The 21716-nt window shown below is 38.6% G+C and overlaps 1 protein-coding gene across 1 annotated transcript; it reads right to left on the bottom strand.

Moving 5' to 3' along the window:
- Positions 1-17842: 17842 nt before the first annotated feature.
- On the bottom strand, positions 17843-18746 carry LOC121786876. Its single transcript, XM_042185478.1, has 3 exons — positions 18580-18746; positions 18303-18499; positions 17843-18157 (listed from the first exon to the last, which is right to left on the bottom strand). The coding sequence occupies exons 1-3, from the start codon at positions 18703-18705 to the stop codon at positions 17983-17985; spliced, it is 498 nt and encodes a 165-aa protein (XP_042041412.1). The 5' UTR covers positions 18706-18746; the 3' UTR covers positions 17843-17982.
- Between the last annotated feature and the right edge of the window lie 2970 nt (positions 18747-21716).

Genomic DNA, 21716 nt, shown 5'->3' with positions numbered 1-21716 from the left:
TCAGCAGATACGGATGTCCGATACGGACACTGCATGTCCGCGTCTTTCCGCTAACATCCGTCGGGACGTCTGCCATTGCGTTGACTCCCACGAGCGTCGGCGCGGAATACCTGATTTTTGCATTATTTTTTTTTGAAAAAATTCTATAAATACGCCAACGATGATGCTACGGCAGCGGGTCTAAGCCACGGCGTGACCACTAGCAATGTACGCATGGGGATACCCCATGGCGATGTCGAGCGAGTCCGTGCATTCGCCGACATGCGCCAAAAATAAGTCCATGTTCGACTCCAGAACGATATAATTAAAGAAGTAAAGCAGCGGAGGGGTCGTCGTTGATGGAGTTTTTAATTGTTGAAATGTATTTTTTTTTATTTTGGTGAAACGTACTTTCTTTTTTTTTAATTAATGAAATTTTTATTCCGTTTTGAAATTTTCTTCCGTAAATTGCTTAATTCCGTAAATTGTTAAATTTGTGAATTTGTGATTTTTTTTTAATGTGGGAAGTCCGTCGGAATGTCCTTGGAGATGTCCGTCACTGTGCAGTGGGATGTCCGTATGACGTGGCATCCGCAGTGGGAAGTCAGTATGACGTGGCAGGAGGTGTTTTTGGGATATCCGCTGGGACATCCGAACCACTACGGATGCCCTAAGGCCATCCACAATAAAGCTGATTTTGCAGCTACCGAACGCGCCGGAAATAGCAATACCCTATTCATCAGCTGCCGGAAAATCAGCTGCAGCGGTCCGACGGATTTTGAATTCCGCCGCATTGTCAATTTTTTTTTCTTTCTTGTTTTTATTTAATTTTAAAAATTTAAATAAATCATTCTATTTATAAATACATCAATCCTTCTTCTTATTGCCGATTTTTCATTTGTTTCTCATTTTCTTTTTTCTCACTATCACTACCATCCCCACTTTCAGATCTGCTCTCTTTCTCATTTTCTAGTCAAAATGAGCTCAATTACGGATACGATGAATGAAATCATGGAAGAATATATGATTAAATTTTCTGAGAGTCTTTTGCTAAAAAACGTGATACCGCCTGAAGATGGAAGGGGTGATACATCCTCTGGCGAAGAAGAAGAAGGAGACGATTCAGATCCCCAATCTTCCAAATCAGATTCTTCCGACGACGAAACGGAGGCTGGCTCCTCCTCCGACGAAGCTGAAACTCGACGAACCCTAGAAAATCTGAAATCCCCAATCCCAGAGCCCAAATTCAATCCGAAATCGGCATCCAGAGGTAACGAATTGGAGTCCGACGCCAATTCGAAACGAATACCCTCCAATTACATGATGCAGCCGACCAGCAAAGGCTCGGTATCCTCATCGAAGCGAGATTCATGGGGATTTGTCGAGGAGATATCAGAGATCAAAAATTGAGGAGAAGAAATCTGTGGAGGAGAGTGTTGGTACACAAGCGGCCACGAGGAAGGCGGAGGCAAAGGCGACGATGGCCGATCCACGAGCTCCAGCTTCGATGCCCGAAAATGAGATCCTCGCGAGCTTCGTCCGGTCGTTGGAGCTAAGGACGTTGCCAGGACCCGCAAGAGAGAGAAATCCTCCAGGGCGCCAACCAGCTCCGCCGCCTAGTGGGAATGAATTGCGATTGAAGTGAGCTGGTTTTATCTTGGGTTATTAGTCTATAAATACATGAACTTTCAATTTTTTCCATTTTTTACCAAAACTTTATTTTTTAATATAAATACATGAATTTTGGACTTTTTGATTTTTTCCCCATTGAAGAATTATGATCAAATTGAAGTTGATGTGAAAAATACAAATTATTTTATTACCTATGTGGCAAAAAAATAGAATAAATAAAATCTGACTTGGATAATAAGAAAACCCTTCATATTCATTAGTCATCCCTTTTTACCATCGTGTTTCTCACCCTTTCACCTTTCTCACCCTTTCACCCAATGTTTTAAAAATCGGATCGGCAAGCGAACCGGCGACGTTACCGGTTCACGGTTCAACTGGTCCAACCGGTCGAACCACCGGTCTAACCGTTTTACTGTTGCAAATATATATAAAAATATATTAAATTTAGTAAATGATTTACAATTAATAATATATCACAAAACATTAAACCTTATAGATAATTAGTGATGTATAAATATAAATAATATTAAAATTTAGTAAATATATTCAGATATATATATTTAATAGTATTAGTTAGTCTAGATAAAAAATTTAATATTTCATGTATTAAAATAGATAATGTTTATATTAATTTAAGAAAATTTATTTCGTAAAATAATATATAATTAAATACGAATTAAGTACTTATTAATTAGTTTAGATAAGTATTCATTAATGTCAATAGTTAGGGTATATAAATTAAGTATGTAATATAAAAAAATTATTTATAGTAAATAATGAATCTTATATGGTACTAATAATAATATAGGTGGTAAGTAGAGCATCATTAAAATATAAAGGATGATAATTATATATTATAATTAACAATTATATTAAAGAATAATAAAATTAAAATGAATTATTAGTTTTTGTAGATAAAATTAATGGTTAATGTATAAAAATATTTAATGTTCAAATTGTTCAATGAGCCCATGTGGTGGAGTGGTAGAGGTCTTCTTAACTAGAAGAGAGGTCATGAGTTCAACCTCTACCAACAACAAATTTTAAAAAATTTTGAAAAAAAAATAGAAAACTGGTTTCCGGTTCACGGCCCAACCGGTCCGACCGGCCGGTTCCACCGGTTCACGGCGGTTCAATGCAGTGGTGGTTTAAAGGGGTGAACCGAACGGGACCACCTACCGGTTCGCGGTCCGACCGGTCGAACCGGCCGGTCCGATCCGGTTTTTAAAACATTGCTTTCACCATTACTTCTCTATATATTTTTTCTTTTCTTGGACGAGCACATTCATTTTGAAATGATGGATAAAGTTGTTGGTGGTCCCAAGTCATCCAAATCTTCTGGAGAAAAGTTGCATATGTAAGTTATGTGATTAATTTTGGAGTATTAAACTATGTTTTTGGTAGGGTTTGATGATTTTCTTATTTTTTTTTGTTGGGTGATGCTTACTCTCTACATGTTTGATAATATGCCTAAAAAGGATTTATTATTGTGGTGCTCAAAACACACTTCCACCAAACACACAAACACATGCCTGATTTATATTAAATGGCAAGTGTTTACTAAGTATGATGCAACTGGGCTCCACCCTCTTATTTGCAGTGATGAATTTGCCATTTATTTTCATTATGGAGGTGGTTTTGAAGTGGTAGATGGTGTTAAAAATTATATTGGGGGAGAATTTATTGGGAGATATGGCTTTGATTCTGATAAATTTGGCTATTTTGACATTGAGGAAGAAGTTAAAAAATTAGGCTTTATGTCATGGTCTAAGATGTGCTACAAAATTCCTGATCGAAATTTGTATGTGATTATAAAATCTGATAAAAAAGTTATGCAAATGTTGGCATATCTTTCTCACAGAATTAGAATAGTTAGTATATTTATAGATGGTGGGAGGAGATTGGAAAATGGAATTGAGGAGAAAAGTCAGGAAGTAGCTGCTGAAATATTGGGAAAAATGTGGGTGACGATGAAGAGTCGAGTTGTGATATAGATGTGAATTATTATCCATCTGAAAATAAGGACAGTGACAATGAGCTAACTGATACCGAACTGTTTGACGAGACTGACATTGTTGTAAAAGAAAGGAACATAGTGGGATACGATGATATCACTAAACTCCTTGAAGGTTGTGTTGGCAATGATGATAATGAGAATATTTCCGATTATGCAAGCTCTGGTAGCGATGTGCATTCATTTGAAAGTGATGACAATGATGATGATATTGGCCGTTTTAAGTGTAGGAGAAGGAGGATTGTTTATAATCCTAAATGTGATCATAGATCCTTAAATATTAGGTTCGGGATGCAATTTCAGGATGTGTCTGAGTGTAAAGAGGCTCTTACGACTTGTGCTATAGAGACCGGAAAATTTATACACTTTAACAGGGTTGAAAAAGATCATTTAGAAGCCAAATGCAATCCACCTTGTCCTTGGAGGGTTTATGCTAGTGTTGTGAGAGATAAAAAGATTGTTGAAATCAAGGCATATGATGGTGAACATGATTGTCCTAGGGATATGAATAACAAGCTTATAAGTTCAAAATGGATTGCCAAAAAATACTTGAATGTGTTTAGATTGCGACCAAACTTCAGCGTGAAGGATTTAGCAATGGACATCCTACAAAGATATGCGAGTGAAGTCATTAAAAATAGACTTTACAAAGCTAAGCCATTGTTGTAGAGCTCTTAAGAGGATCAATTGAAGAACATTATGGCTTACTCAAGAGTAACATAGCTGAACTAAGAAGAGTTGATAAAGAGGGCATATTTGATTTGCTTTTGGATAATGGGGATGTTTTTAAAGGACTGTACATAGGCTTTAGTTCGCTGGTGAGAGGCTTCAAGATGAGTTGCTGGCCTTTGATTGCACTTGATGGCTGCTTCTTAAAGACTTTCTTGGGTGGAATTTTAGTGAGTGCCGTTGGACAGGATGGAAACAATGAAATATATCCGATTGCTTGGGCTATAGTTGAGGTAGAGAATGAGCAATGTTGGACATGATTTCTAAAGTGTCTCATTGAAGATCATAAAATTGCAAATGGAGCGGGATGGACATTTATTAGAGATCTACAAAAGGTATACATTTATGATTTATGTTATTAACTAAAATTTTTATTAACTATTCTAAATGTTTGAATTTGCAGGGGCTTACAAATGCAGTCAATACTTTAGCGCCGCTTACTGAACACAGAAATTGTGCGCGCCATGTGTACATGAATTGGAAGAAGGCACACAAGGAACATAATCTAAAGAAACAGTATTGGAAGGCAGTTAAGAGCACCTATATAGAGAAATTCAAATCAGCCATTCAAGAAATTAAGGTAGAGAGTCGAGATGCTTATGAAGCTAGAGGCAAGCATATAATTCACATGTTTGAGGAAATTAGGTGCACTCTCATGACACAACAAGTAAACAGGTTACATACCATGTCAACTGTGCAGGGAAGAATTTGCCCCAATATTGTGAAAATGATTGAAAAGTTAATGTTTGATAGTCGAGAACACAAAGCACATCATGCGTTAGGTAGAAAATTTGAGGTTCACTTTGAGGATGATAAGTTTGTTGTGAATCTCAGGGATCGTACATGTACATGTAGAGTTTGGGATTTGACAGGAATATCGTGTGTGCATGGTGTAGCTTGTATAAGGTTCAAAAATGAAGATGTAACTACCTTTGTCGATGATTATTATATAGTAAGTAGATATCTTGAGGGATATAGGGTGGGATTAGAACCCATTAGGGGTCAGAGAATGTGGGCCGAGGTAGAAGAAACCACTGTCAAGCCTCCAGTGATAAGAAGAATGCCTGGTCGACCCAAGAAAAAAAGAAGAAGAGCACCTGAGGAAAAAGATCCTAAATTTCCTCAAAAAAGAGAGGACAGGAGTGAAAATGACTTGCCAAAAATGTCACCAACAAGGGCACAACAGTAGGGGATGCAAGAACGATCCAGTTGAAAAAACGCCTAAAGAAAAGGTAGTGAAGTTTCCTATAGTACCTTTATATAACTATATTAATTGCTATATTTCTATATGATTCACTAGGGTAAAAGGGGAAGGGCCTGCAAAGAAAATTCCACAACAAAATAGCTGAGCAGACTTGAGTCGAGGAACACGAAAAGAGCTTCCACAAGTGTCGATCTCTGCAAATGCTCGTCAAATGAAGGAAAGGGCATTAGCTAGGAAAGGAGTTGGAGTGATTGGTTTTGAGGAGAGTGGAAACATTTATATGTGGGTATATTGATTAAACTTAAGTTGTTTTGTTAAAGCTCATTTTTAAAAAATTTATGTGATATTCTGACATAATGTATATGATGCAGATGTCTTCTCACAACAAGGTAACACATGTGACCAAGGAGATTCTAAGCACGTCAAGTTCTAGGATTCGAAGCAATGTCGTTAAAGTTCGTTCAACACAAGGGAGTCAGAACGCACCAACACTTGGGAACAATGATTGAATACAACTTTTTAGGAAAAAGTTGTAGTCCTTTTTGTAAATTTTTGGTGATATTTGTTTTGTGAAATTGTTGAATTTGGATGGAAAAATGATGAACTTTTTAAGTGTCGTGGAATGATGGAGAAATTTGAATGGAAAAATGATTAATTGAATTTAGTTTTCAGCTCTAACTTAGTCAAATTATAATAGTGTTTTGGTTGTGTTAGGAATATTTAATTGAATACTAGTTTATAGAATGAATAGAAATGTACTAGCATCTTACTAATTTGAGTATTCTTTATGCGTGTTTACTGTGAAGGTTAGTGAGTTGAACACTCAGTTTGGTGATATTTGTTTCGTGAAATTGCTGAATTTGGATGGAAAAATGGTGAATTTTTTAAGTGCAGTGGAATGATGGAGAAATTTGAATGGGAAAATGATTAAATGAATTTGAGTTTTTGATGATATTTGTTTTTTGAAATTTTTATGATATTTTGCGAGGAACATGGAAACATTTAATTTAGCTAAAAAAGATTGGGGAAATGCCAGAAAGTTTTATTTGATTTGGGGAAATATCATAAAGTTTCATAAGTCCAGGGAAAAAGCAGAATATCTCAAATGATTGTGTATTTACAAGCAAATTACCCCATTTCACAATAAACGACGTCGTTTTGATTACCGGCGATTCTGCCATGTTGGCACTTCCGGTGAACACCTCAGCTTTAATTTGGGGAAAAATAAAAAAAAGTCCAAAGTTCATGCATTTATATTCAAAAACAAAGTTCGGGGGAAAAAGCAGAAAAAATTAAAAGTCCGTGTATTTATAGGCTAATCCCCTAGTCTACTAGTGTTTTTTGCACTATAACTTTTTTTTTATGTTACTTAGTAGTAACATACAATTTTCAAAAAAAAAGTAAAAATAGTGAAGAAGAGGTTTTGAATGCTTTGAAGAAGGGCTAGAAGGGTTCAAGGATATGGCTTCAGGCTCTCAAAGAGAATTTGGAGGAAAAGTGAGAATGCGAAGAAGGTGTATGAGAGAAGGGGATGGTGAAGGAGTTGATTAATATTAACACGTGGTAAAAGGTTAACTTCACATCCCTCGTTGCTCCCGTGGCTGGGATGAGTTTGTTGAAGGAGAGGTTGAGTTTGATTGGGGATGTGAAGGCCAAGGAGTTAGATGATAAATGGAAGCAGTTGTTTATGGAGGAGAGTGAGCAGAGTTGCATGATTTGGATGTTGATGAAGTAACATGTTCAAATGGAGTAATAGGGTTGGAAATGGCTAAGTTGGTACGATTTTTGTGCTTGAATTTATGCCTTTTGAAGGTGAATGTGATGCTTTGTTTTGATTAGGGCAATGTGGATTTTGAGTATTTGTTCAAATTCTTGCTTATGTTGATGGTTAGTCTATCATTGTTTCTATAGTGAAGCTATGTTTGTTGTTGATATTTGAGTGCCTAGAATACTTGTGAATGTTCCCACTTCAAAAGCTCGTAAAGTTCCCATCGTATTCAACTCTCCTCTACTTGCTCGGGAACACATATGTGGATTTACCCCCTATCATATCTTGATGTAGATTGGGACCTTCATTAGTATTGCAGCTATTGCTTTTTCGACCACTGAATCACTGCATTGCTTGGGGTTTAAGAATTTATATATTTGTAGATTTCTGTGATGCATTTGGGTAGAAGACATCTTGCTTAGTTTAGATATATGACCTCAACTTTCTGCAAGCTCTTTGCTCTCACTGCACCTCGTTCGCTTAGCTGCTCGTATACGTTTCTTCTCAAGTCTTTCGATGGGGTTGCATCTGAATGATAGTATCTCTTTATTTGCAGAATGCTTCTATACTTCGTGAGAGTTGTGCAGGTTAAATTGTTCATGAGAAGTGTTTCTTTGAATTTATAGATTAATTGTAACTTTGTCAATTATGTCATACAAATAAGTTATGGTTTTGGCTGAACATCGAAATTGAGTTGAAAAGTGATGTACTTGGAGGGGTGGCTTTATTTTGTTTGTATGCCAAATTTTGCCATATTTGTTTAATATCTATAGATTTTCCTTTAATCAATTGGTTAGTTATTTTTGTATTGCGTCAAAGGACTTTGAGCTATATACGTAAATTTTTGTATACTACCTATCTATTTTGAAAAATAGAAACTTTTAAAATGATACAATATTTTATGCACAATTGATAAAGTAAGAAAGAAGAATTAGTAAAACAAGAAAAATGAATAAAATAAAAGAGGAAGAGAAAAAAGAGTTGAAGTTTTGTTTATGAATTGTGGGGGTCTACGTACTAAAATCAAAAGTTCAAAATGCCTCTATAAGCCCGAACGAAGAGAGCATTTTAAGGAATGGCTCAAAACGGAAATAATTTATATTTTTCAAATATGAAGGTAGTAAAAAATTAAGACTAGTTGATTAGTTTACAATTTGATCAAGTTTTTAAAGACAATGTAAAAAAAATTAAAGAAATGGAGTATATTTAAGAGCAACCGCAATGGGGCAGACGATAGTCCGCTCGATACATCGTCCGCCCCATCATCCGCAACTGCAGGCGGGCGAACGATGGCCTCTCCTTCCTCCACATTCTACATATCATCATTCCATACTATAATCTTTATTTCATTTCTTCATTCCATACTATAATCTTTATTTCATTTCTTTTTAGGGGTAAATACATAACTCTTACAAAATGTATCACCTTTGTTTCATATTAGTACAAAAAGTTTGAAGTTGACATAAATCATACAAAATGTTTCATTCGTGTTTCAATTTAATACATTCCGTTATATGTGTTTAAACGGTGTTAACTCTTTGTCTATGTGAAGTACAAAATGTTTCATCATTGTTTCATGTTGGTACAAAAAGTTTTTTGATTGTTTCATTCATGTTGAGTTACAAACCCGTCCCACATCGGATGAGTGAGGGAAGTTGGAAGTTGTATATAATTTCTGTCCAACCCCAATTAGTTTGAGGCCTTTTGGGAGTGACCCAAAAACAAATCCGTGCGGGCTTGACCCAAAGCGGACAATATCAAACTAATTTTGCAGTCGACGATCCTAACAAGTGGTATCAGAGCCCAGGTGGCTATGGGTTGTGCCTGGATGAGCCCCAGTTAGGGTCGGGCCCTGAAGGACTCGGGTTAGAGTCGGGCCCAGGATGACCCAGGGGCCAGGGTTGGAACAAGCCATGTTTGTGTCGACTGCGTTCCCGATGTGGTCTCGGTTTGAGGGGAGGTTTGTTGGGGTACAAACACATCCCACATCGGATGAGTGAGGAAAATTGGAAGGTGTATATAATTCCTGTCCAACCCCAATTAGTTTGAGGTCTTTTGGGAGTGACCCAAAAACAAATCCGTGCGGGCTTGACCCAAAGCGGACAATATCAAACTAATGTTGCAGTCGACGATCCTAACAATTCATACAAGTAAAAAGTTAACACCGTTTAAACACATATAACAGAATGTACTAAATTGAAACACGAAAGAAACTTTTTTGTATGATTTATGTCAACTTCAAACTTTTTTGTACTAATATGAAACAAAGTGATACATTTTGTATGAGTTTTGTATTCACCCATTTCTTTTGACTCGTCACCTTTTCATATTTCACACACTCTACCCAACATGAGGAAATAATTCCATATTGATCCGAACTAATCCATACGCTCCCATTTTTAATAAGATTCCGGCTAGAAGCATACAAGTACTATAATGCGCTTCTCCGTGGGTATCTGGTAACCATGTATGTAGGGGTATGATTGGTAATTTGACAGCAAAAGCAAGAAAAAATCCAATATAAAAGAATATTTCCAAGGCCACAGGATAGGACTGATTAGCATCGCGTTTTAAGAATTTATATATTTATAGATTTCTGAGCTGCATTTGCCTAGAAGACATCTTGCTTAGTGTAGATATATGACCTCAACTTTCTGCAAGCTCTTTGCTCTCACTGCACCTCGTTTGCTTAGCACCTCGTATACGTTTCTGCTCAAGTCTTTCGATGGGGTTGTCGTTAGGTTGCATCTTTAGGACACGACAGCTTTACTTAGTATTCTAAGGATGTTGGGTCGATCTGAGTTATATCTCTTTTTTTTACAGAATGTAGAAATCATGGTAATAAATATGCCCGGTCAATGGATTTTGACCAAATAATAAATGTGACGAGACATTTAATTTTGTGAAATTAAATGACATAGCGTCGATCTACAGTTTACGTAGATAAATGTAGTATATTAACTTTCTCAAATCCGATTTCCGGTGAGTGACAAATAGTGGATTAAAGTTGGGCATAATTAGCTTTTAATTAAAGCTTGGAGTTGGAGCTTAGGGAATAATTAACTAGTGTTAATTATCCCACATTGGAGGATTAACACATCTTTTAATGTGTATAAATTAAGTGACTTTATGTTACTTAATAATTATAGTGGACCACGATGGGTGAAAGAGCCCACGCGTGCGCCGCCGCTGCCGCCCGCCCGAGCCCGAGCCCGTGCCCGTGGTCGTGGTCGTGGTCGCGGTCGCGGGCCGCGGGCCCGGGCCCGATCCCGATCCCGATCCCGATCCCGATCTCGATCTCGATCTTGGACTTGGACTTGGACTTGGATCTTGGCAATTGGTCTTTGGGTGGTCTTTGGGCTTGGTGCTTGGCCCAATCCAAGTGGCTTGACACGTCGTCAAGTGAGGCACGTCGTCAAGCGAGGCACAGTCATGGCTGCCACGTGAGAAATCCACACGCTCCACACGCCTGTAACCGACGTCGGTTACGAATTGCCATGATGAGCCTTCAATGGCTGGTTGACCCTGCATGGTGGCTTGGCCTATAAATAGGCTAGCCATACCACTGCATTAGGAGACACATATACAAGCATTCTGCATCATAAGCTCTCTCCCTCTCTCTGCATTGTCTTTCTGTCGAAGCTCTGCTCTCTCCTCCATCCCGTTCGCCGGAGCTCTACTGATTGCGGTGCTGCATCAATAGAGACGTAGCCGTTATACCTTTGGGGACGACACGCCAAACCGAAGAGCACTACCGGGGCGTATCTCGTCTTGCGGGAAGAGGTCTCCTCGACTCGGCTAAACTTAGTTCACGGTTACTGTTTCGAATTCTGTAATTTTCTTTGTAGTTCAGTTTCATCTTCTGTATTTCTTCTTTTGGGTTGTATTACGCCCGGTTTTGTTATCTCTTGTAATCCCCAGAAACCAACAATCGCAAGACGAGATAACTTGCCTTTGAAGGGATTTGGACCTTTTAAACTGAACTTAATAATTTCGAAACTTAAAACACCTTTGCTGGAGATGTCGACGGAATCTAACACCACTGCTGCCGCCACCACCGCCGCCATTCCTTCCACCATGGCGACCACTGGACCGGTCAATACGTCGTCGATTCCGACGATGATGCCCACTCCCGGGCGCTATCCCTCTTCATCAACAACCCCTTGGAAGTTCGTTAACCCCCTTGGGCTCACTGGTGGATCCACCTCGAGTGGATCGGTTGGTTCCACTTTTAGTGGTTCCTTCGGATCCTTTAATGGATCGAGTGTTGGGGCCTTCGGGCCTCACACGAATGCTGGGGCCTTCGGGTCTCATGCGAGTGCTAGTCCCTTCGGGGATAGTACGTTCATGGCGGGCTCTATGCCTAACATGAATGGTGGGGGCCCTATGCCCAACCATGTTGTTGGCTCCTTCGGGGGCAACAGAATTGGTTCCTTCCAAGGACCAACTGCGGCAACTTTGGCACCAAGAATGATGCCACCTGCCGAGAAACCACCCAAGTTTGGAGGATCAGACTTCAAGAGGTGGTATCAAAAGATGTTGTTCTACTTGACAATATTGGGCGTCGCCAACTTCCTCACGGAGAACGAGCCGCCCGCGCCAAGCGACCAAGAGACTAGGCTCGAAGTCATGGCAGACTATGAAGCTTGGAGGAAAGGAGATTATCTTTGTAAAAATTTCATTCTAAGTGCATTAGATGATAGTTTGTACAATGTATACTCCAATGTAACCACATCTAAACAAATGTGGGAAAGCCTAGAAAAGAAATATAGCATAGATAATGCTGCAGGGACTGAACAGGTCGTAGCGTCCAAGTTTATGGACTACAAAATGGTCGACTCTCGACCCATCATGGAGCAAGTCCAAGAGCTCCAAATGATCATCCACTCATTAGTGGCTGAAGGGATGACCTTGCCCGATAAGTTCCTAAGGTGCACGATCATTGACAAACTCCCTCCAAGTTGGAAGGACTTCAAGAGTTATCTCAAGCACAAGCGAAAGCAGATGACCTTTGAAGACTTGATCGTGAAGTTGCACATTGAGGCAGATGTGCGCAAAAGCGACCAAAAGGCTAAGGGATTCACCCCAAATGAAGCCAAAGCCAACCTGTTGGAGCGGGACGGTCCCTCCAACAAACGCCCTCGCCCAAACCGTACAAACGACAAAGGGAAGGGAAAGCAGCCTTCAAAGAAGTTTGAAGGCGACTGCTACAAGTGTGGCAAACCAGACCACTTTGCTAAAGACTGCCGCAGCAAGAAGAAGAAGCCGGCTGCCCACGTTGTAGAGAAGGAGTTCAAGGACTGGGATGAGAACGACCTCATTGCTGTGGTCACTGAAGAGGTCAACCTTGTTAACAACAACAAGGGAGGCTGGTATATTGATACCGGCGCTACTGCACACGTCTGCGCAGATAGAAGTATGTTCTCCACCTACAACAACGTTGAAGGGAGAAAGATAAACATGGGGAATCAAGCCTCGTCTGAAATCCTCGGAGTTAGTGATGTAATTCTCAAGATGACGTCTGACGTCTCAATCACCTTGAAGGATGCGCTGCACGTTCCGGACATCCGGAAGAACCTAGTTTCAGGATCAATACTAGTGAATAAGGGTTTTAAACTTGTATTTGAATCCGATAGGTTTGCATTGTATAAGTTTGGGAAGTCCCTCGGAAAAGGTTATGTAACCGACGGACTTTTCAAGCTTAGTGTAGCAACACTGCGTGTTCCAAAGCCATTGGCTAATAAGAATAAAGCATCTACTTCCTCTTATTTGACCGAGTCTTCAAATTTGTGGCATTGTAGATTGGGACATGTAAATTCAAAAGCCATTAAAAGATTAGTAAATTTAGATTTACTAAAGGCTAATGAAGTGGATAATCAAGATAAATGTGAAATTTGTCTTGAAGCAAAAATGACTAAGTTGTCGTTTCATTCGGTTGAACGAAGCACAAAACCCATTGAATTAATTCACACTGATGTATGTGATTTAAAGATGGTGCAAACAAGAGGTGGTAAAAAGTACTTTATCACTTTCATAGATGATTGCACAAAATATTGCTACATTTATCTTTTAAGAAGTAAAGATGAAGCAATAGAGGCGTTCAAAAATTATAAGAACGAAGTTGAGAATCAACTTGGTTGTAAAATCAAAATGATTCGAAGCGATAGAGGAGGAGAATATGTAGCCCCGTTTGAGGAGTTATGCAACGCAAGTGGTATAATTCATCAAGCAACTGCTCCATATTCACCACAATCTAATGGTGTTGCAGAACGCAAAAATCGAACTCTAAAATAGATGATGAATGCACTGCTTCTAACTTCAGGATTACCACATAACATGTGGGGGGGAAGCTGTTTTGACAGCCAACTATATCTTGAATAAGATCCCTCTCAAAGGAAAAGATGTCACTCCTTATGAGTTGTGGAAGGGAAGGAAGTCATCCTACAAATACCTCAAAGTGTGGGGGTGTTTGGCAAAGGTGATGGTTCCTCCGCCCAAAGAAGTTACAATCGGACCTAAGACGGTTGATTGCATCTTCATTGGATATGCACTTAACAGTAGTGCATATCGATTTGTTGTTCACAAGTCTGAAATATCGACTATCACAGTAGGAACAACAATTGAGTCGAGGAATGCTGTATTTCTCGAAAATACATTTCCTAGCAAAGACAAGGAAAAAGTCTCAACCAATTCTGAGACAAGAATTGAAGAAGCCACTAGTTCTAAACCAGTGGAAGAAGAAGCCACTAGTTCTAAATCAGCGGATGCGGAACCTGAATCGCGCAAGCGTGCAAGGCCCGATCCAAAAGATACAGTACTAAGACGTGGTAATAGAGTCAGAACACCAAAAACTTTTGGTCCTGACTACATTGCTTTCATGTTGGATGAAGAACCAACATCGATAAAAGTAGCCTTTGCTGGCCCAGACGGGCTGCATTGGAGAGAAGCCGTTCAAAGTGAAATTGATTCAATTTTGCTAAACCACACTTGGGTGTTGGTAGATCTACCTGAAGGTGCGAAACCTCTAGGTTGCAAATGGGTACTTAAAAGGAAATTTAAGGCCGATGGAACAGTGGATAAGTATAAAGCTCGATTAGTAGTAAAGGATTTTAAACAAAAGGAAGGACATGACTTCTTTGATACCTATTCACCTGTAACAAGGATTACATCTATCCGAGTGCTTCTCGCTATTGCTGCATTGCACAATCTTGAGATTCATCAAATGGATGTAAAGACCGCGTTTCTAAATGGTGAACTAGAAGATGAAATCTATATGGAACAACCCGAAGGGTTTGTAGTACCTGGACAAGAGAAAAAGGTATGCAAACTAGTAAAATCTCTACATGGATTGAAACAAGCGTCATTGCAGTGGCACTTGAAGTTTGATAATGTGATGTTATCAAATGGGTTTAAAATCAACGAGTGCGACAAATGTGTCTACATCAAGAGCACTAATAACGGTCATGTTATAGTGTGTCTCTACGTTAATGATATGTTAATCTTGGGTAGCAACACTCAAGTAATTAACGATACAAAGGCCATGTTAAAGAGAAACTTTGACATGAAAGACATGGGTCTAGCCGATGTAATTCTTGGAATGAAGATTCTAAGAACGAATGAGGGAATCATCTTAACACAATCACATTATGTTGAGAAGATATTGAATAAATTCAAAGCCTATGATGGCGCGCCGGTTAAGACTCCAATTGAACTCGACGTTCACTTGAGCAAGAACAAAGGCGAGCCCGTTGCACAAGAAGAGTATGCACGGGTCATCGTGTGCATTATGTACTTGACTAATTGCACTCGACCTGACATTGCTTGTGTCGTGAACAAGTTGAGTCGTTACACGAGCAATCCAAGCAAAGAGCATTGGAGAGCTCTTGTGAGGGTTTTGAGATATTTAAAACATACTCAAAATCTTGGGCTACACTTCTCGAGATACCCACCGGTACTTGAAGGGTACTGTGATGCCAATTGGATATCCGATAATAGAGACTCACTTTCAACAAGTGGATACGTCTTTACTATTGGGGGTGGTGTTGTATCGTGGAAATCCACAAAACAGACATGTATAGCCCGATCAACAATGGAATCGGAGTTCATTGCCTTAGATAAGGCGGCTGAGGAAGCCTAGTGGCTTAAGAACTTCCTTGAAGATATTCCATGTTGGTCTAAGCCAGTGCCACCAGTGCTAATCCACTGCGATAGTCAAGCGGCTATTGGAAGGGCAAACAATGGTTTCTATAACGGTAAGTCTCGACATATACGTCGACGACATAACACCGTGAGACATTTGATCACAACTGGCGTGATTACAATTGACTATGTGAAGTCAATAGATAATCTAGCGGATCCGCTAACCAAAGGGTTAAACCGTGATCAAATGAATAAGTTGCTAGAGGGAATGGGTTTGAAATCCACAAACTAAAGAATTATCATAGTGGTAACCCAACCATGATGACTGGAGATCCCAAGAACTTGGCTCAAATGGACAACTAAGCTATGAGAGTTCATGAGAAACACTCAACTATATCTATTCCCTAGAGAGCAATAGAGTGTTGGAGAACTTGCCTAGTGGTAAAGGCCAAGTCTATGACTTCTAATGGTTCTTATGAATCTCAAAGAGATGGAGTTCTCAAAGAGACCAAGTATGGCAAGGTACTTGACTAAGAATCACCTATGTAAGTGTGAAGTGTGGTCGCTTCATAAAACACACTTATGAATCCAAAGTGGTGTCCAAGACCGCAATGGACACAAAACGTGAGAACGGATGAGGTTGAGGTGTTTAAGCGTTAACACCATTGTCTCGGTGCACGCCGTGGGGGATTAGTTCAAAGCATCGCGCTACTAAGCCGCCTGTGTATCCGATGGTGTCGACTATGGAAGGTTCAAGGACAACAACTACCTATTCTTATGCTTATATACCTCTCGAGGGTTGAGCTCGTGTCTGCATGCATATGCATTCGGCTATTTCCACTCATGTGGGGTATTGTAGAAATCATGGTAATAAATATGTCTGGTCAATGGATTTTGACCAAATAATAAATGTGACGAGACATTTAATTTTGTGAAATTAAATGACATAGCGTCGATCTACATTTTACGTAGATAAATGTAGTATATTCACTTTCTCAAATCCGATTTCCGGTGAGTGAGAAATAGTGGATTAAAGTTGGGCATAATTAGCTTTTAATTAAAGCTTGGAGTTGGAGCTTAGGGAATAATTAACTAGTGTTAATTATCCCACATTGGAGGATTAACACATCTTTTAATGTGTATAAATTAAGTGACTTTATGTTACTTAATAATTATAGTGGACCAAGATGGGTGAAAGAGCCCACACGCGCGCGCCGCCGCCGCCGCCCGCCCGAGCCCGAGCCCGAGCCCGTGGTCGTGGTCATGGTCGTGGTCGCGGTCGCAGGCCGCGTGCCCGGGCCCGATCCCGATCCCGATCTCGATCTCGATCTTGGACTTGGACTTGGACTTGGATCTTTGCAATTGGTCTTTGGGCTTGGTGCTTGGCCCAAACTATTCTTTTTAGACCACCGCCGAGTCAACAATCCAAGTGGCTTGACACGTCGGCAAGCGAGGCACAGTCACGGCTGCCACGTGAGAAATCCACACGCTCCACACACGGGTGGCACACTCCAGCCACACGCCTGTAACCGACGTCGGTTACGAATTGCCATGATGAACCTTCAATGGCTGGTTGACCCTGCATGGTGGCTTGGCCTATAAATAGGCTAGCCATACCACTGCATTAGGAGACACATATACAAGCATTCTGCATCATAAGCTCTCTCCTTCTCTCTGCATTGTCTTTCTGTCAAAGCTCTGCTCTCTCCTCCATCCCGTTCGCCGGAGCTCTACTGATTGCGGTGCTGCATCAATAGAGACGTAGCCGTTTTACCTTTGGGGACGACACGCCAAACCGAAGAGCACTACCGGGGCGTATCTCGTCTTGCGGGAAGAGGCCTCCTCGACTCGGCTAAACTTAGTTCACGGTTACTGTTTCGAATTCTGTAATTTTCTTTGTAGTTCAGTTTCATCTTCTGTATTTCTTCTTTTGGGTTGTATTACGCCCGGTTTTATTATCTCTTGTAATCCCCAGAAACCAACACAGAATGCTTCTATACTTCTAGACTCTGTGAGAGTTGTGCATGTTAAATTGTTTATGAGAAGGCGTCTCTTTGAATTTATAGATTAATTGTAACTTTGTCAATTATTAAATCATAGAAATTATGGTATTGGCTCAATATCGAAATTGAGTTGAAATGTGATGTAGGGCTGGCTTTATTTTGTTTGTCTGTCTAATTTGGCCATATTTGCATATTACTATAGATTTTCTTTTAATCATTTCTATTGCTGGTTCGTTATTTTTTATTGGGTCAAATGACTTTAAATTATATTTAAAGTAAATTGCTAGTACCAAATTAAGACTAGTTGATTAGTTAGTTTACCGTTTGATCAAGCTCAATTTAAAGAAAATGGAGTATATTTAGAAAGGATGGTGTTAATCGAATTAAATTGATTCCAATATTCACCTCAAATAATAATAATAATACTACTACTACTAAATAGATCCATCCGATTTGGCTAACAACACAATTAATTCCAACGCATGACTATTTCTGATATTAAAATTGACTTATATTAACCTTCACACCTCACAAAAGCATAAAAGGCCAAAGATAAGATGGCATGAACCACACATAGAATGCCTCCCATTGGAAGAAAATTGTGGTATGTGAATCCACATGATATTCCTTTCTTTTCATTTGATCTTGTCCCAATCAACAACAATGTGAGACCAACTCCATAGATTATCCTAGCCAAAGAGAGAGACAACTTAGTTCATGAAACATAGATTACACCATTCATACCAAAAATACAAGAGATGCAACTCAAAATCAAGATACAAAGTTCAAATTAAAATGAACATAAAATGTAATTGAAATAATATGTTTTCATACCATATCGAAACAAAGAAAACTTTGGTTAACTTCTTGCTAGGTTTTTGTGAATCATCTCGTCTAGCAACAACCAACCATATTAACAAATTAACGAAAATATGAGCTGCGCTCAGTGAAACAGCTGCGGCCACGCCTAGCACGAATGCGTCATGGCTTCGCACTTTACATTCGAATATCCACATCCTCATATGCTTCGCCTAATGGGTCAAATACAAAATATTGATATAAAAATCGTACTAAAAATAAAATCTAATAAGAAAAAGCAAAAAAAGCTTACATGGTTTTGAGCTTCCTTAGCCTTGATTGCAAGAACCAGAGCACTGATATCCAACACAAAGATAAAGAGACATGCAGAAATACCCAATATAATACCTAATATTTTTGTCTTCATTTTCTTTGACATGAATTTGTTTGTAAAAGTAAAGAAACTAAGCCCTTTTTGGACAAGAAATGTGAGATTTCATATGAATTTAGAGAAGGAGAGAGTATATATATTATATATTTGGATTTTGAATATTCTTATACTTCCTCCGTCCCATAAAAATATGGGCAATGAATATGACACGTGAATTAAAATAAAATTGGTAAAGTAAGAGAGATTAGGAGAATGATAGTTAAAGTACAGTTAGTGGATAGTGGAACCTACATTATTTAATTGATATAACTTTCCAAAAATAAAATGCACATATTTTTGTGGGACGGAAGAAAATGGAAAGTGCACATATTTTTATGGGAAGGAGGATAATATTTTTTTATGCCTACTTTTACCCTATTTTTACTACCTTTTATTTTTTTTAATATTCTTTTCGTACAATAAAAGTAGGGTATAAACCAACTAAGAGGTAGTACTTCTATCGCAGGTTAGGTATTTTTTAGTGATGATAAGAGATGTTGGTATAAAATATAAATATATGAGATTTTCAATCTCCAAGACTTAAATAATTTTGTAAAGTAATTTGATTTACATCAAAAAACTAGATTTTAGAAAGTAATCTCTTCATAGAAAGTACACATATATGTAATTTTTTTCTTTACTTTTACTACTTAGATTCTTAACCCATGTGAAGTTATTGCAAATATATGCTAGTGATTTAATTTTGCTTAATAAATGTCGACCATGTTCGCATGTTAAGAATAATTATAATGGAGACTTCGTAATCTAAATGAGATTTTATTATTCAAACTCGTGCGACAAAATTTACTAACATGAAATAAAATAAAATTGCTTAGTAAATTCAATTCCTCTTTAGTAGTAACTTTATGTTTCCATTTTCATGTGAATTAAATAAAAACCCGATTCAAAGGTTCCGGGTCAGGAGCGGTTGGACTATCCTACCCGATATCTAAAACGGGTACGAGTTTTTCATTCATTTTCTCTCACTTAATTAAACCCTGCTCAAAACCCCCCAAATTGACACTCATAGTCATTCCGGCGGAGACAGACGGCCACGGCGGAGACAGACGGCGGCCTACCTCTGTGTGAGCTTCGTTAACCTCTCTTTATGTCATCCAATTTCGACAAATTGTACTTAATTAACGCTGCCACCGATGCTAATCACATTTTCGCGATGATTATAATAGTGGCCGTTGATTTTCATCTGTTGGAAGCAATCGTTACTGTTGATTCTGATCCTTGAGTTGGATGGAGGAATGATGAACGCATGAACTAGGCTGTTAATTTTTGAAATTCTGCCTTTGACCTCATGATCTGAAAATCCGAGTTTTTTTTTTGTTTTTTTTTATTGAAATGCTGTGTGATTTCGATATACTAATATATTTCCACACTTTCAACTTTGCTATGCAGCAGAAAACTTCAGTTTCTTGTTCTTTGCTTATGTCTTGCATCATTGATTTAGGTTACCTGTTCACTGATGATGCTCAATTTGGGAACAACTTTGTTTGTAGCTCTTTGTGTTTAGCTGGGCTGCATTTCCCCCTTTTTCTGTACTTGCACTGTGGCATGATAGAATCTGATGGTGAGGAAGACAAATATGCATCAAAATTGGATCACATTACAAAACTACAATTGTTAAATTTGAAGTTATTAGCTATACTATTCCATGGTTGACCGAGCCCTAGGTTTTATGTAGTTTGACTGTGTTTTTGCCGCTTTACATAGTATTGAATCATTACATTATCGAACGAGCAACAGAATTCGATCCATCAAAATTGGAGTGGAAAAAAAATGCAAGAGGCAGTAGCCAGTGATTCAAGTAAAGGAAATTCAGCACAGAAAAGGGTCCTGAAAAAGATGAGGAAGGTTCCCGACTCTTATTATTTCCTTCCCCGCGGATCTCTTTCATATAACCTTACATTTTTTGGAGCGTGTATCGCTGGTGGGATTGGCGCAGGCATGCTTCTACAAAAATGGATAAACAAGAAAGTTGCAGGTAATGTCCGTTTATCACCCCAATGCCCTTATAGAATCTCATTTTTTGCGAATTCGATTGCAACTTTGATGTTTGTTTTAATGTTGGTACAGAAGATGGAGGTGTGATATACGAGTTTGACTGATGAAAAGCTCCATGGTTTAACCACAGCTTACAACTAATTTTCGTGTTGTTGCTCGTGTTGGTTTTGAAGATTGTCTAAACAGTCGGATATTTCGTCCCCGAGTTGAGTGGAGTTCATCAATAATGTGCTGTTCCCTCCTATTGAAAACACTTCATGTCTGATTTTTTTTTCCAGCTTTAGTATTTGTACTTTTAGTTAATTTGATAGAGACAGCTGTGTAGAACAGTATTCGATTGATTAAACCGAAAGAATCACTCACATAACAAAGATGGACTCGACTACTTAGATCCTCATTCGAACTTAAGTTAAGACTATGAATTTAAAGAAGATAAAGATTCCCTTGACACAAGTGAAATGTAGAGGCATTCTAATGCTACTCAACTCAGACTATATGAACGAGATAAACTTGAAACACTAATGTAATCTTCATCATTATGCATTAAATTGATCATGTGTTAATTTTTTCAGGCTAATTTGCCCGTCCATTCTAAGTTGGGAGTTGGCCCACTCTAGCCCAATATGTTGGCCTAATTAGACAATCATTTTTTTATAGTGTATTTATTACAAGAAGTTAATTATATTTTGTTTCCTATTGGTTTATTTTACAAACTAGAGTTGAAAGTTTGTCTCCAAATTCCTCAATAATCATGAGTAACGGAGCAGAAGTATTAGATATATAGTAATATATTGGAACAAATTAACTAAGTGGACGATGAATATATATTGTAGTGAAGGAATGCGACAGAAGTGAAATAAGTTGGCCGTGCCTTTGCTTCGCACTTTACAATTTATAGAACTTGAATCTTCTGCGAGATAATTACGGTGTAGAACAAAAAAAATGTTATTGGAGAAAAAACTAATCAAATACTCCCTCCGACCCGCACTACTCGCACTTATTTC

Source organism: Salvia splendens, chromosome 22 (genome assembly GCF_004379255.2).
Source record: "Salvia splendens isolate huo1 chromosome 22, SspV2, whole genome shotgun sequence".
NCBI classification, from domain to species: domain Eukaryota; kingdom Viridiplantae; phylum Streptophyta; class Magnoliopsida; order Lamiales; family Lamiaceae; genus Salvia; species Salvia splendens.
The sequence above is the reverse complement of the archived record's forward strand: the minus strand, read 5'-3'. Positions and strand labels throughout refer to the sequence as shown.